The 16,493-nt window shown below is 41.9% G+C and overlaps 1 protein-coding gene across 1 annotated transcript; it reads right to left on the reverse strand.

The window, feature by feature from the left end:
• Window positions 1–8,049: 8,049 nt before the first annotated feature.
• Window positions 8,050–16,270, reverse strand: LOC110174939 (ubiquitin-60S ribosomal protein L40). The gene is made up of 5 exons (XM_020941047.2): window positions 16,177–16,270; window positions 13,994–14,105; window positions 11,173–11,259; window positions 10,115–10,217; window positions 8,050–8,191 (listed from the first exon to the last, which is right to left on the reverse strand). The coding sequence occupies exons 2-5, from the start codon at window positions 14,094–14,096 to the stop codon at window positions 8,098–8,100; spliced, it is 387 nt and encodes a 128-aa protein (XP_020796706.1). The 5' UTR covers window positions 14,097–14,105; window positions 16,177–16,270; the 3' UTR covers window positions 8,050–8,097.
• Window positions 16,271–16,493: the final 223 nt, after the last annotated feature.

The raw sequence follows: 16,493 nt of genomic DNA on the forward strand, positions 1-16,493 counted from the left end.
TTTAGTTTTACCTGGTTTAGACCTGGTTTAGTCCTGGTTTAGACCTGGTTTAGACCTGGTTTAGACCTGGTTTAGTCCTGGTTTAGTCCTGGTTCCTGGTTTAGACCTGGTTTAGACCTGGTTTAGTCCTGGTTTAGACCTGGTTTAGACCTGGTTTAGTCCTGGTTTAGACCTGGTTTAGTTTACCTGGTTTAGACCTGGTTTAGACCTGGTTTACCTGGTTTAGACCTGGTTTAGAGTCCTGGTTTAGACCTGGTTTAGTCCTGGACCTGGTTTAGACCTGGTTTAGACCTGGTTTAGACCTGGTTTAGTCCTGGTTTAGACCTGGTTTAGTCCTGGTTTAGACCTGGTTTAGACCTGGTTTAGACCTGGTTTAGACCTGGTTTAGTCCTGGTTTAGACCTGGTTTAGGCCTGGTTTAGACCTGGTTTAGTCCTGGTTTAGACCTGGTTTAGTCCTGGTTTAGACCTGGTTTAGTCCTGGTTTAGTCCTGGTTTAGACCTGGTTTAGACCTGGTTTAGACCTGGTTTAGACCTGGTTTAGTCCTGGTTTAGACTGGTTTAGACCTGGTTTAGTCCTGGTTTAGACCTGGTTTAGAGTTTAGGCCTGGTTTAGACCTGGTTTACCTGGTTTAGACCTGGTTTAGACCTGGTTTAGACCTGGTTTTGGTTTACCTGGACCTGGTTTAGTCCTGGTTTACCTGGTCCTGGTTTAGACCTGGTTTAGTCCTGGTTTAGACCTGGTTTAGACCTGGTTTAGACCTGGTTTAGTCCTGGTTTAGACCTGGTTTAGACCTGGTTTAGTCCTGGTTTAGACCTGGTTTAGACCTGGTTTAGACCTGGTTTAGACCTGGTTTAGTCCTGGTTTAGACCTGGTTTAGACCTGGTTTAGTCCTGGTTTAGACCTGGTTTAGACCTGGTTTAGGCCTGGTTTAGACCTGGTTTAGACCTGGTTTAGTCCTGGTTTAGACCTGGTTTAGTCCTGGTTTAGACCTGGTTTAGACCTGGTTTACCTGGTTTAGACCTGGTTTAGTCCTGGTTTAGACCTGGTTTACCTGGTTTACCTGGTTTAGTTTACCTGGTTTACCTGGTTTAGACCTGGTTTAGTCCTGGTTTAGTCCTGGTTTAGACCTGGTTTAGACCTGGTTTAGTCCTGGTTTAGACCTGGTTTAGTATAAAAAGTTTTAAAATATTCCCGTTTGATTTGTTCAGGCGTCGGAGCTCGTTTCATTCTGACACTGATTAACCCGGAATGTTCCGCAGTGGCATTAACAGCTCCACTGGACGTTTATTCAGTCACAGGAGGTTTTATAACAAATACAGAGAGAAACTGAAAAATCTGATGAAGCGTTTGACGGATCCTCCACCAGAAAAGTGACACAGTGCAGCTTTAAATAAAACGCTGCTCGAGAAGAATTTAAAAATGAATTTAAAGGATTTAGATGTTATTACTTTGGAAAGTTTCACAGTGTGGCATTAATCACATGGAGTATGAAAGGACTGAACCAGGACTAAACCAGGACTAAAACAGGACTAAAACAGGACTAAAACAGGACTAAAACAGGACTAAAACAGGACTAAACCAGGACTAAAAACAGGACTAAACCAGGACTAAAACAGGACTAAACCAGGACTAAAACAGGACTAAAAACAGGACTAAAACCAGGACTAAACCAGGACTAAACCAGGACTAAAACAGGACTAAACAGGACTAAAACAGGACTAAACCAGGACTAAACCAGGACTAAAACAGGAACAGGACTAAAACAGGACTAAAACAGGACTAAACCAGGACTAAAACCAGGACTAAACCAGGACTAAACCAGGACTGAACCAGGACTAAACCAGGACTGAACCAGGACTAAAACAGGACTAAACCAGGACTAAACCAGGACTAAACCAGGACTGAACCAGGACTAACCAGGACTGAACCAGGACTAAAACAGGACTAAAACAGGACTAAAACAGGACTAAAACAGGACTAAACCAGGACTAAAACAGGACTAAAACAGGACTAAACCAGGACTAAACCAGGACTGAAACCAGGACTAAACCAGGACTGAACAGGACTAAAACAGGACTAAACCAGGACTAAACCAGGACTAAAACAGGACTAAACCAGGACTAAACCAGGACTAAAACAGGACTAAACAGGACTAAAACCAGGACTAAAACAGGACTACTAAAACAGGACTAAAACAGGACTAAAACAGGACTAAACCAGGACTAAAAACAGGACTAAAACAGGACTAAAAAACAGGACTAAACAGGACTAAAACAGGACTAAACAGGACTAAACCAGGACTGAACCAGGACTAAAACCAGGACTGGACTAAAACAGGACTAAACCAGGACTAACAGGACTAAACAGGACTGAACCAGGACTAAACCAGGACTGAACCAGGACTTAAACCAGGACTAAACCAGGACTGAACCAGGACTAAACCAGGACTAAACCAGGACTAAACCAGGACTAAACCAGGACTGAACCAGGACTAAACCAGGACTGAACCAGGACTAAACCAGGACTAAACCAGGACTAAACCAGGACTAAAACAGGACTAAACAGGACTGAACCAGGACTAAACCAGGACTGAACCAGGACTAAAACAGGACTAAACCCGGACTAAAACAGGACTACACCAGGACTAAACCAGGACTAAACCAGGACTAAAACAGGACTAAACCAGGACTAAACCAGGACTAAACCCGGACTAAAACAAAACTACACCAGGACTAAACCAGGACTAAAACAGGACTAAACCAGGACTAAACCAGGACTAAAACAGGACTGAACCAGGACTAAAACAGGACTAAAACAGGACTAAACCCGGACTAAAACAAAACTACACCAGGACTAAACCAGGACTAAAACAGGACTGAACCAGGACTAACCAGGACTAAAACCAACAGGACTAAAACAGGACTAAACCCGGACTAAAACAGGACTAAACCAGGACTAAAACAGGACTAAACCAGGACTAAACCAGGACTAAAACAGGACTGAACCAGGACTAAACCAGGACTAAAACAGGACTGAACCAGGACTAAAACAGGACTAAAACAGGACTAAAACCGGACTAAAACAAAACTACACCAGGACTAAACCAGGACTAAACCAGGACTGAACCAGGACTAAAACAGGACTAAACCAGGACTAAACCAGGACTAAACCAGGACTAAACCAGGACTAAACCAGGACTAAACCAGAACTAAACCAGGACTAAACCAGGACTAAAACAAGACTAAACCAGGACTGAACCAGGACTAAAACAGAATTAAAACAGGACTAAACCAGGACTAAAACAAGACTAAACCAGGACTAAAACAGAATTAAAACAGGACTAAACCAGGATAAAACCAAGACTAAACTAGGACTAAACCAGAACTGAACAAGGACTAAACCAGGACTAAAACAAGACTAAACCAGGACTAAAATAGGACTAAACTAGGACTAAACCAGGACTAAAATAGGACTAAACCAGGACTCAACCAGGACTAAACCAGGACTGAACCAGGACTAAACCAGGAGGACTAAACCAGGTCTAAAACAGGACTCAACCAAGACTAAAACAGGACTAAACTAGATTAAATTATGAACAAAACTGGTTCAGACTGGTCTTCTCTGGCGGGAGTTTGAAGTGGTGGGAGGAGCCAAATTAACACTAAGGGAAGTTGAATTAATTCAACCAAATCAACTCTGGCAAATAACCCCAACTCCAACACACATTTAACTTTCAAACAGTTAAAATATCACTTTTTGTGTTCAAAACAACTCTGAAATATTTCACCCTGAAATATTCACACTGTAGAGGGGGGCCCATGTGAAGCTTTTTTGCCCTGGGCCCAACAAATTTCTGACGACGGGCCTGGCTTCACCTGCTTGTTTCCATGGAGACAGGTCATTTTAATGCCAATTGGTGAAACATTCCAAGCAAAAGCAAACACAACTCCCCAGAGACAAACACGTACCACCAGAAACGTTACGTAATGCTGCTTTAACTTCAAAACCGTCCTGTTTAAATCTGTTATTTTTCAGTAAACTTTGGGCTCTACGTCAAAATTTTACTTTTTCACTTTGAGACTCCAGATGTTTAGCTCTGGTTTATGTTCAATGTTTCTATAATTACTGGACCGATCCAAATAAAACAATTCAGTAACAGTTTTAAAACAAAAAGTATGTAAATAAATGAATAAATAAATGAATAAATAATCAAATACATACATACAGACGTACATAAAAGTGTAAATGTCTTTATTTACTGTGATTTACCTGCAAGTATTAAGATAAAAAAAAGATAAATTATTAAAATATTTGTCACATTCTTTCTAACTAATGAACTCATTAGCATATCGTCACAGGAATCAGATCTTGATTTGGATTTGATTTTTATTGGATTTTTTTATTGTCAAACAATCAAAAAAAAACATGAAAATACTTTGTGATTTTTAAGCAAAAATAGAACAATCTGTGATGAGAGGAATTTTATTTATTTTATTGTTTTTATTTATTCATTTTTGTTAGTTTTCAGTATTTCAGTAAGAGTATTTCAACATCTGCCGCTCTGTGTCAAGTAAAAACAGCTCCACATGACGTCTCCTCTTCATCAGATGAAGGTCTCCCGGTGCAGAGGAGACATTTGCTCTCATTAAACACCTTCACCAAAGAACTTCTGCTCTGTTCCGCTCCTCCCCATCGGATCAAGAACATCCGATGCAGAGGAGCATGTTCCAGGCGGTGTTTACTGTGGGGCTCGGTCTACTGCCCCCTACAGGACCTGTGTGGAGCTAGCGCCCCCTACAGGACCTGTGTGGAGCTAGCGCCCCCTACAGGACCTGTGTGGAGCTAGCGCCCCCTACAGGACCTGCAGAAAATGCGGCGCAGTGTTCGGCAGAAGGAGCTGAGTCTGCTCCTCTGTGGCATCACCACGTGTCTCAGGATGGTGTCCATCGTGGTCTGTAAAAACTCATCCTCGTTGATGATGGCAGAGAATTGAACTAATTTCTTTGAGGAGCCTGTGCACAGGTCTTTGTACACGGCCTCCGCCACTTCCACGATGTTCTCTCTGTCAGGTCTCACCCTCACGTTCCATTCACACATGTTTAACTGCAGCAGCTCAACCAGTGTGATGAACATGGAGCGCATTTCAAACATGTTTTTGGTCTGAAGGACGCGCTTGCTCACCTCATAAGCCAAGCTCCAGATATGTTCTGCCTCCCACTCATATTGAGAATGTCCAGGAGGGCCTTGGGGACTTGTGACAGTTGGGGTGGTCTGGTCTGGTCTGCTCTTTGAAGCGCTCCGCACACTCTCAAAAGTCCCAGTCCCAGTCTCAGTCTCAGTCTGGTAACAGGGTGCACAGCTCTGAAGCTTGGTCCTTTGGGCACTCACCTGTACCTGAGACAGGTTCTCAGTGAAGAGTGGCTTTGTTTGAAGCTCACTCTACATATCCCTCTGCTGTTCCTGCAGAGATGTAGCGGAGACTTGAGCTCTGGAGTCCAAAATTGAGAAATCCTCCTCCTGTTCATCCTCTAGGGGAACACTGCACGGGTGACAGAATAAGAGTTTACCCAGATTCAGCTCTGCAACTTTCTGCTTCCTCCTCCTTTTGCGCCGGACACAAGGTGCACAGCTCTGAGCCAGTTTCTCTTGCTCCTCCTGATCCACAGAGGCTGAAGAGGCAGATGTGGGCTCCGGCAAAGATGTAGCACCACAGATCTGAGTCCCCTGCTTGGCTGGTGCTGAGTCTTCATCCTGTTTATCTACGGATGTGTGGGTTTCACGTGGGAGTAGGGGGTCGAGTGTTCTCCCACTGGGTGCAGTGCCGGGTCTCACGTTAAGCTGCAGGGGAGACTGAGTAGAATCCGGGGCCCATGATGCACAGTGCTGCTGGTTTTCAGAGGTTGGTGTCACTCCCAACCCATTCTGTCTCAGTTCTCTCGCAACCCTGAAACGCTTGATTCTCTCCTCCATGTCCGTGTCCACAGGCTTTGGTGAGGCCTTCATCTCCTTCAGAGATGTAGAGCGAACACGTGAGGATAGTGTGTCCTGAGAAGTTGAGAGAACATTAGACGTTTCCTCTTCAGGGGAGAGTGTCTGATCACGCGGCTTACGGCAGCAGTTAAATAATTTTCTGGCCGTGCTGGCGATCTTGTTGAGCCTGTGATTCGGCGTGGTGTAAAGTGGTACACTCTCGTTTACCACTGGTTTGTCCCCCTCAAAACTGGTGCGGGACATGGCCGAGTTGACTCTGGAGGTCATCTCACTGCTCACCATCTCCACGACCTCGTCCATGGACTGAGTCTCTCCTGAGGTCCTGAAGCAGAACTTGAAAATGGGGGCCAGTGAAGCCTTCACTGCCTCCTGTGACACCTGGAGATCACTGGAAAGGCGACCTTGGGCAACGTGATCCACTAAAACCCTGAGTATCACCCTGGAGCTAACCAAGATGAGTTCCATGAATGTGTCCTTCATCTGGTGTCTGGGCTCCAGCATCGACAAGTCCACACTGCTGTAATCGAGCCCCAAGAGGGAGTCAAGCAGAGGTCCAATTTTCTGTGATAATCTCTTCACTAGAGCTTCATCCAGGGGGAAACTGCCACTGCCTTGGACGTCTGTGGACTGGGACGATGAAGGTCGAGAGCGACGGGTGTATCTCCTCAGCTCGTTCAGGCTTTCAGTGTCCGACAGCCCACGTCTGCGTCCCGTCCTGCTCCTCGGCAACTCGTCAGGCTGTGGTTTGACTGAAGGAGTCCGGCTTCGTCGGATCTCCTCAAACATGCGCCTCATCTCCTCCGGGGTAAATCCTTCAGTGTCTTTGTCTGCCATTACAACGAAAAAACTCTCAAGGTTGGTGAAAAAAAATGTAAATCAGTAACTTCTGTGGAGTAAAGTTTGCACACTGCTTTTGTCGAGCTCAGCTAAACGTGCCTTTTCCGGTAAACGATTTGTGATTTGCGATTTACCTATTCTTATAATCTCCCCGAGGCCAAACAAAGCTTTGAGTTAAAGACCACGAAGCTTTGAAGTTCAGCTTTGAGTTCTGAAGTCGCCACGGTAACAAGGCTTTATGGATCTCAAAGTTTTGAAGTTCAGCTTTGAGTTCCGGCGTTGCCACGGTAACAAGGCTTTATGGAACGTTACATGTATGACGTCATCGGCGCCGTGAACCTGATGGAACTGGGAGGTTTTCAGGTTCTAGAATGTGATGACGTCATACTCCCAGACGGGGGCAAGAGCCACGTTTCCCTGTTGACTGAGGCCGAGTGTTGTTAAGAAGTCGCTGATACGAGACAAACCGTGTGTCATTCAATAATTTGTTTGTCAATATAAAACCAAAAATAATAATAAAAAAAAAAAAACAGTTTCCTTCATTATTTGTCTCCAAAACCAAAATGAAAAATTTTATTTTTTTCAGTTTTCGATTTTGTGTTTAAATGAAAAATGGAAAAACGGATAACGGCCGTTTCCAGTTTACATGACTTCTGTGACTGTGATGCCGGACTTTTGCACCGCATACGAACTGATCCAGGTCCAGGACCAGACCGGGACCAGAGCGAGACAGACTGGGACCAGAGTCCGAGCTTTGACTCCGAGCCTCAGCCCCGGTCTAGTCTCGGTCTAAGTCTGACTAAACAGGACTGAACCAGAACTGAACCAGGACTTAAACAGGACTAAACCAACTTCTCAACAAGGAACCACTCACCCACTGGTGTTCACAGACAGCGAAGTGTCTTGCCCAAGAACACAACAACAACGTTTCATGTGTGGGAGCTGAATATTAAGTGTAAAGTAAAGCTGTTTAAAGTCACAGTGCGGAACATTTTACGCAGGAAAAAAAAAAAAAAAACACATCCAACCAGACACACAGTTTGAAAATTGGTCATTTCTCTGATTCGTTTGTTAGTTTCCACCTTGGCTCTTTTTTACATTTAATTATGACAAAAAAGTTCAAAACTCCGACTTCTAAAAACAGATCCTTAAACTTCAGATCCCATGAAAAAAAACAAAAACAAAACAGAACGTAAATAAAGACGACAGTGACACGAGAGACTTTCTACAAATTTATTCGGACACATGAAGTGCGCATGATCAGAGTTTACTTCAGCTTCTTCTTGGGGCGCAGGTTGTTTGTGTGTCCACATTTCTTCTTGCGACAGTTGACAGCGCGCGGGTGCAGACGAGCGTAACATCTGAAAGAAACAAACGCCGTCAGGAACGAAGAAAAATAAACGTACTTACGGGTTTCTAAAATGGATATTAAAGTGTGTTTTTGTTTAATATGGTCAGAATAATTATCTTCAGGAACAATTTGATTTGAACACATCCGTTTTGTATCTGGGGAAAACTTTATAGACTTTAAAAACTAAAAACCTGACTCACGCTTCTTTAAAAAGGCAAAGTGTAAACTCTAAAAGGCGAAGAATCCGTGTATCAGTCGTTTTTCAAAATAAAACCAAAAATAAGAAAACAAAAAAAGCAACTGTTTTCTTCATTATTTGTCTCCAAAACAGAATCAATTTTTATCCAGTTTTCAATTTTGTGTTTAAATAATGTAAAAAAAAAAAACAGATAATGGGTGTTTCCTGTTTCCATGACTTAAACTGTGATGCCGGACTGAACCAGGACTGAAACGGTCTCAGTCCTCCGGTCCGGTCCCGGGTCCCGGTCCCCAGGTCCCAGTCCTCAGTCCCGGTCCCCAGGTCCCAGTCCTCAGTCCCGGTCCCCAGGTCCAGTCTCAGTCCCAGGTCCCATGTCTCAGTCCAGGTCCCATGTCTCAGTCCCAGGTCCCATGTCTCAGTCCCAGGTCCCATGTCTCAGTCCCAGGTCCCATGTCTCAGTCCCAGGTCCCATGTCTCAGTCCCAGGTCCCATGTCTCAGTCCCAGGTCCCATGTCTCAGTCCCAGGTCCCATGTCTCAGTCCCAGGTCCCATGTCTCAGTCCCAGGTCCCATGTCTCAGTCCCAGGTCCCATGTCTCAGTCCCAGGTCCCATGTCTCACCCCGAATTCACACCAGGAGCTGCAGCTGCGCTTAACGTAGGCGGAGCTGCGCGTACACGTAAATTTCAAAGTTTCAATTCACACCAGAGCGTCAGACGCTCCTGCTACGCAGCCTGCACATCTTCTCACTGTTTTCAGACATCACATTTTGTACTTGCTTTTTATAATTTATTTTATGTTAAAGTGTATTAAGTTAGAATGTGTATTAAGTGTATTGTGAATTAAGTGTACAACTGCAACGCATTTGCGTTTAATGAGGTTTAAATCTATTAGCACAAACATTAAACACCTCAGTTTTTTTCCCCTTAATAAGGTAAAATCACGTATAATTAACATACATTATGAGCGTGATTAAAATCTTATGTCCGTTCAGGTAATAAGGCCTATACTTTTATATGTTGATACAGATGGATAAGGGAAAATAGTCGCTGAAACGGGCGAGTTTTAATGTTCTGGAATTTTAAGGGCGGGTCAGGACTAATTCAGGTGTAAACCAGGTCTAAACCACGTCTAAACCATGACTAAACCCGGACTAAACCAGGTCTAAACCAGGTCTAATCCTGGAGAGAGAGAGAGATAGCGAACCCTGAGCCCCGCGGAGCAGGTGTCTGAAAAGCGCGACGGCTGCACGTACCTTTTCACCAAGCTCTGCACCGGTTCTTTCGCCCGCGGACACTCGGGGCTAAACGGAAGGACCTCCGAGCACATTCAGACATGAGTCTTGGTTCTGGTTTAGTCCTGGGTTAGTCCTGGTTTTGTCCTGGGTTAGTCCTGAGTCCTTACAGAATTGGTGTCTGACATCGTAAATCACGTGCGCGTTGTTTATGTCGCTGTCTTGACTATAGTTAAATTATTTTGAAAGGGCATCGGAAGTTTATTTTGACACCACGTGTTTATTTCCTGTCTTTCCCCTGCTAAAAACCTTGGAGATGCGCCGTTGACGCTGCAAAATTAGAAGTTCAACCTATCTCGAGCAGCGCGTCAGCGTCAGACGCTCGTTGGACGCGCGTATGACACTGTCGGGTGTAATCATGAAGAAAATAGTTGCTTTTTTGTTTTATATTGTAAAAAACGAATGATACACGGATTGAGAAGTACGTTAAAGGTGGACGTACTTGCGGCAGATCATCTTGTCGCAGTTGTATTTCTGGGCGAGCTGCCTGAGCGAGGGCTCGATGATTCCTCCACGCAGACGCAGCACCAGGTGAAGAGTGGACTCTGAAACACAAAACAGCATCATGTTTAAAAACTGAATCACTGGAGCAGGGTCAGAATCTAAAAGTGGACTCCAAATACAGAAATAAAAACAGAAACACAAAAGCTTCAGCAGCAGATACTCCCCGCCCCCGTGGGCTCTACACAACAAACTAGGGACGGGCATTCGATGACATTTTCTTAATCGATCGTCGGAAGAATTAAGGATCGATTAGCGATTAATCATTAACGTTTTTATATTAAAATGATCATCATTATTATTACTATCTGCACTAATCTGCATAAATAAATTCAACTTTACGACATAAACATAACGACTCTAGATCCACATCAGCTGTTTGACATTATAATGTGTTTAATTCAGTTTTGTTCAAATCTCACACAAACAAAACTTAAAACCACATCACTAATTTACATAAATTAAGTGAAGATAAAACTCCAGCTCTTGTGTCGCTGATGTGGTTCAACTTGTGTTGGATTAAAAGACATGACTCAGGTGAATACAGGTCAGTGTGACCAGATTTGTGTTTGTCAAAACCAGGACAGCGTACGGGGGGAGGGGGGCGGGGCCTCGTCATCCACATTGAGCGACTCTCACCTGGAAAAACTTTTTCCCACTGGACACAGAAACATATGTGCTGCTTTATCCACTGTGCACATGGACTCACACTTGTCCCAACGCAACGGAAAGTGTGGAATTTCTTCTACAAATCCTGGTTAAATCCACATTTGTGCTTCGGTTCGTTACAGACTGACCCACTGTTTGTGTCTCGCTCCTTCTGATGCAGAGACACATGTACACACCTGTTTGGTCAGACTACAGCAACCTACACTCAGTTTGTCGATTAAAATTAACATAATCGATGAAATTCTTAATGATCAATTATCGATTAATCATGCCCATCTCTACAACAGACCAACACAGATTTGTGAAAAGTCAAAATGTTTCAGACTTTACCTTTCTGGATGTTGTAGTCGGACAGAGTGCGTCCGTCCTCCAGCTGTTTGCCTGCGAAGATCAGACGCTGCTGATCAGGGGGGATTCCTAAAGCAGAAGACACACGTCAAGACTTTGAGTCAAAAAATATAAAATAAAAACAACAGGACTTTTTCTTTATGCAACTGGCCTCAAACGTTAACATGAGTTTTTCCCAAATGGAAAGGAATTCAACTCCACTGGCCCCTGCTCATCAAGGTGGAACATTCCAGGTTCATTTGACCTTCTGATAATTTATGTTATTTGAGTTTTATTTTTCAGACCAAAAGTTTCTCGGACCTGACTGTTTAGACTACCCACTGCAGTCAAAACTGTCAGGTACGAAAAACTGTCTGAAAAAAGAATCTAATAACAAAGCAGATGAGTCTCGTTGATATACCACATTAATACATTTGATTTTATTATTAACTTCAGCCAAGTTAACCAAGTGTTAAATAATGCTGAACATTTTCAAAAGAACATTTAATTCCATTTGGACAAAAGATTTTTGAGTCCTAAATTAAGACCATTTTCGATCTGGTGTGGACTTTGTTCTGTCCTGGTCTAGTCCCAGTTCTGATGCCCTGAAGATGAGTCTTCAGTTCTACCAAGAGTATCACTAAACTCATTTGTGACCAGGAATGTGCAAAAATATCGATATATCAGTAAGAGGTTTTTTTTTTGGTATATTCTACAAAATTATGTTGTTGCAGCTGAAGTTTTGTTGATTGTTCAGAGGAAGGAAACTTGTTTATATGACACATTTGACATTTTCACAGTTTTTAAATTAAAATGTTTGTGCTTCATATGAACGTTGCACAAGAGGAAGTGGTTTAACAAAAACTTTTAGCCTCACAGACATGATTTAGACTTCTTTTTTTTTTTATTAAACTATATCAAATCGATTTGAAATATATCGTTTCCAATCAAAAGTGCACTGTATCCAGGAAAGTCTGTGCAATTAATCAAATTTTTACCGTGATTTCAATCTGTGTCAAACAATCTCCAAACACTTTCCCATAAGTTTATTTTGGGATTTTTTTTGTATAAATAAGTATATTTATTTTATTCTTATAAATATATAGATTGTAGAGCAGCTGGATACATAGTTTATTTTGGATACATTTTAGTTTTTATGTGCCTAATTTGATGTTCAAATGTTTATTTTATTTTATGTTTCATACATCACAAAACTGCAGATACAGATCTGTAGCCTATATTTTCAATTTGAGAGTTTTGCATAAATCATCAATAAGTTTTTTTTTTTTTGAGAGAGAACCGCTGAATAAATGCATCGCGTAACTAGAAAATAAACGTTGGAATAATCACGATAATGATTTTTTCTATAATCAAGCCGCTCTATATCGAGATTTGTATCGTATCTGCAACTGCTTAATGATACTGAGACCTTTTTGTGACAGAATGATATCTTTTCTAATGAATCTACCTCGACCACTGAAGATTTATACAGATGAGTAAACTTGTCTAAGACACTTTAAAGCACAGGTGTCAAACATGCGGCCCGGGGGCCAGATCCGGCCCTCCAAGACCTTTAAACTGGCCCTCGGCTGATTTTCTACTAAAATATTTTACTTCTATTTTTTATTAAAATCTTGTTAATTTTCTGTGGTGTTTATCACAGCAGCGTCTCCAGCGTCTCTGTACGTGGCCCCTCCCACCAGAGCAGCACAAATGAAGACTTGTCTCTTTCCAAACGCTCTTAACTCTTTCCCCCATGAAGACGACATTTGACGACCCCCCTGTTCCCTTAATGACGACTTCTGACTCCTCCGCTGTTTCACTAAAGACATGATTTGATGAACTTTAGAAATGGCTCAGTTTTTCACATTTAAACAGAGACTATGATAGGTGGGGGCCACTACAACCCACACTAGGCTGACCATTAGGATTCAAGGAGATGTTTTCGCAGATTTTTTCCGAAGTTAATCGAAGTAGTGATGATGGTAGCTTCCGGAAAAAACACAACACGAAACACGTGCAATGGAAAGATCGCAGCGCTGCGGCGCACAGTTTTAGAAATAATGAGCGGACGTATTTTATGGATAAGTTTAGAGAAAGGGACTTTTATAGATTTAAAGTGATGATGAGGGTGATTATAAAGTGGAAAACAGCGATGGACTTACAGAGAGTGAAACTTACAAAGATGAGAATGCCGCTGATGCGTCTGTATGGAGTCCTGCGATATCCGAACAAACTGTCCGGGCTTTATACTCGATTATGAACCAAAATTGCCCTGAAATCACTCGTGGAAGTTTTCTTTTATGCAATTATGCTCTATGGGCAGCCCTAGTAATATATGTATGGGTTGTTCCTAGTAGGCGTCCAGGGGGGAAAGAGTTAAAGGACGATCGTTTTGACTGTTGACCGTGACACCCTCATCAGAAAAATGTCCAACGTGAGAAAAGTGGAGCCGAGTGCAGGATTTTACAACAAAAATTTACTTATTCCTCTTTATACAAGTTAATGTTAAACAAGTTAATGTTAAAACATTGTGTTGAAATTTTATTTTTCTTAAAGTTTCAGGTTGTTCATAATATTATAATATTTTGTAAAAGAAAGAGTTCATCAATTAAAAAAGATTTCTGTAATAGATTTGTGTTTCTCTGCACAAATATTTGAACTTGTTATTTTTGGGGTTTATATGACATGAGTTTTCTGATCCGGCCCCTTGGGGATCAAAGTCGGTTGGATACGGCCCCCGGACCAAAATGAGTTTGACACCCCTGCTTTAGAGTCATGTCTCTCTCCTCTCATTTCCTTGTCACATGAGTCCGTTCCTCACCCTCCTTATCCTGGATCTTGGCCTTCACATTCTCGATGGTGTCGCTGGGCTCGACCTCGAGGGTGATGGTCTTCCCCGTGAGAGTCTTCACGAAGATCTGCATGTTCTCCGACTGTGGACACAAGAGACGGTCAGAGGCGTGTGCACTGACAACTCCTTCAGCTCTGTTTTTATGGAGTATGAAAACTTCCAGAAATATTCATGTGCATATTTGTCTGTAGTTGAGCACAAAATAAATCTTTGTAAACTCTAGATTAAGTCCAGTCGTACATAAAATGTCCTGTGTTTATTTTATCCATCAGGATACGAATTGAAAAGTTACGACATCAAGAATTAAAATTACAAAATGAAAATTTACGGTTACACTTTCTTCAGAACAAATACGAATTCACAGACGAAATACATCATCACTTCATAGGCAGAAGAAACATTGATCGCTCTGGTTTAGACCTAGTTTAGACCCCATTTAGACCTGGTTCAGCCCCATTTTAAATCCAAATTTTAGTCCTGGTTTTAGTCCCAGTTTAGTCCTGGTTTTAGTCCCAGTTTAGTCCTGGTTTTAGTCCCAGTTTAGTCCCGGTTTTAGTCCCAGTTTAGTCCCAGTTTAGTCCCGGTTTTAGTCCCAGTTTAGTCTTAATTTAGAACCGTTTTAGACACATTTTGGACCTCATTTAGTCCTAGTTCAGTCCTGTTTTAGTCCTGATTCAGCCCTGTTTTAATCCAAATTTTAGACCCCATTTAGTCCTGGTTTAGATGCATTTTAGACCTCATTTAGTCCCTAGTTCAATCCTGGTTTTAGTCCTAGTTCAGTCCTGGTTTTAAGACCCAATTCAGTTCTGATTTAAACCTGTTTTAGTCCTGGTTCAGGCCTGTGAAACGTATTTTTGACAGTCGAGTCGCGTCTGTGAATTCGTATTCGTACTGAAGTGTAATAAAAAATTCTCATTTTGTGATTTTTATTGTTTTCAATTCATATTCTGACGGATAAAATACACACAACATATTTATCTTATGTACGACTGGACTTGTTTGAGCGTTTACGAATATTTATGCTCAACTACAGACAAATATGCACACAAATATATCTGAACGCTTTCGTACGTCATACTTTAGCCTAAACCGGGACGAGAAACGTGAACAGCAACGCAACCAGAGCCTTTACAACAACCAGAGTTGGGAAGGAGACTTTTAAAATGTAATCCCCCTACAGATTACATACACCAATATGTAGTTTGTAACATAATCCATTAAATTACTTAAAGTGAGTAATGTAATCTGAATACTTTGGATTACTTGATTTGCTGTAGAGAAACAAATACGAGGAAATCTTCACATAAGTTTTGTCTGATAAAAGAAAATAAGAAGCTCAGACTTTACTAAACTGTATTAAAAATATTATTGATAGAAGATGAGATGTTAAATCCTGTTTTAGACCTGGTTTAGACATGGATTTAGACCTGGTTTAATCCTGCTTTAGACCAGGTTTAGACTTGGTTTGGACCTGGTTTAGACTTGGTTTGGACCTGGTTTAGACCTAGTTTTAGACTAGGTTTAGACCTGGTTTTAGACCTGGTTTAGACATGGATTTAGCCCTGGTTTAGTTCTGCTTTAGATCAGGTTTAGACTTGGTTTGGACCTGGTTTTAGTCCTGGTTTAGTGTCCAGCAATGAGGGGAATTACCAAACAAAACAAAAAAAAGAGATTTAGCCCAAAATGTGAAAATAGGAAAATCCCGTCATGTAATCCATTTATTTCAACAAAGTAACTGTAATCCAATTACCACTCACTGAAACAGTAACTGAATACAGTTACTCATAATTTGTACTCTGATTACTCTGGTACATGTAATCTGTTACTCCCCAACATTGACAACAATATTTAACACCTGATTGTACAATAATATGAAGTAGTGCGAACTAAACCGAGCAGATTATTATGTTCAAATACAATTTAGCATTTTAGCCGAGTTAGCATCAGAGAGCTACAGTACAGGCCCGGCCACATGCGGGTCTCTGCGCGGCGTTTCTTACGTTTTCCGAACCTTTAACGCGACGCAGCTGGTGATGAGAGTTAAAATACGGTGTCGGAAGTTTACGATGACGGACGTAAATGTTCGCGATGTGTTTTAAATGAGAGTTTTGCTGATTAAAGTGTTAAAAAGTGTCGGAGCAGCGTGGACTCACCGGCCGCGAGCAAAGCCTCGACGAAAAGAGGGCGGAAGAGGCGAGCGCGCTGTTACGTCACATCCGCTCAGAGGAAGCGACGTTTCTTTCTTTTTTTTTCTCCTTTTTTTCTTTTTCTTTTTATTTATTTTATTTTTTTGTTAAATTGCAGATTATCAAATACAAACAACAACAGCACCTTATAAAAGTATAAAGTATAAAATAATAAATAATAACAAATTAATAAAAACGTATTCACATACACCGCGATACAGACAGTGTTGTGGAGTAACAGATTACATGGACCGGAGTTATGTAATCAGAGTACAAATTTTGAG

The sequence above is a fragment of the Boleophthalmus pectinirostris genome, unplaced genomic scaffold, assembly GCF_026225935.1.
Source record: "Boleophthalmus pectinirostris isolate CB_2022bp ecotype Guang Dong unplaced genomic scaffold, ASM2622593v1 HiC_scaffold_7, whole genome shotgun sequence".
NCBI classification, from domain to species: Eukaryota; Metazoa; Chordata; class Actinopteri; order Gobiiformes; family Gobiidae; genus Boleophthalmus; species Boleophthalmus pectinirostris.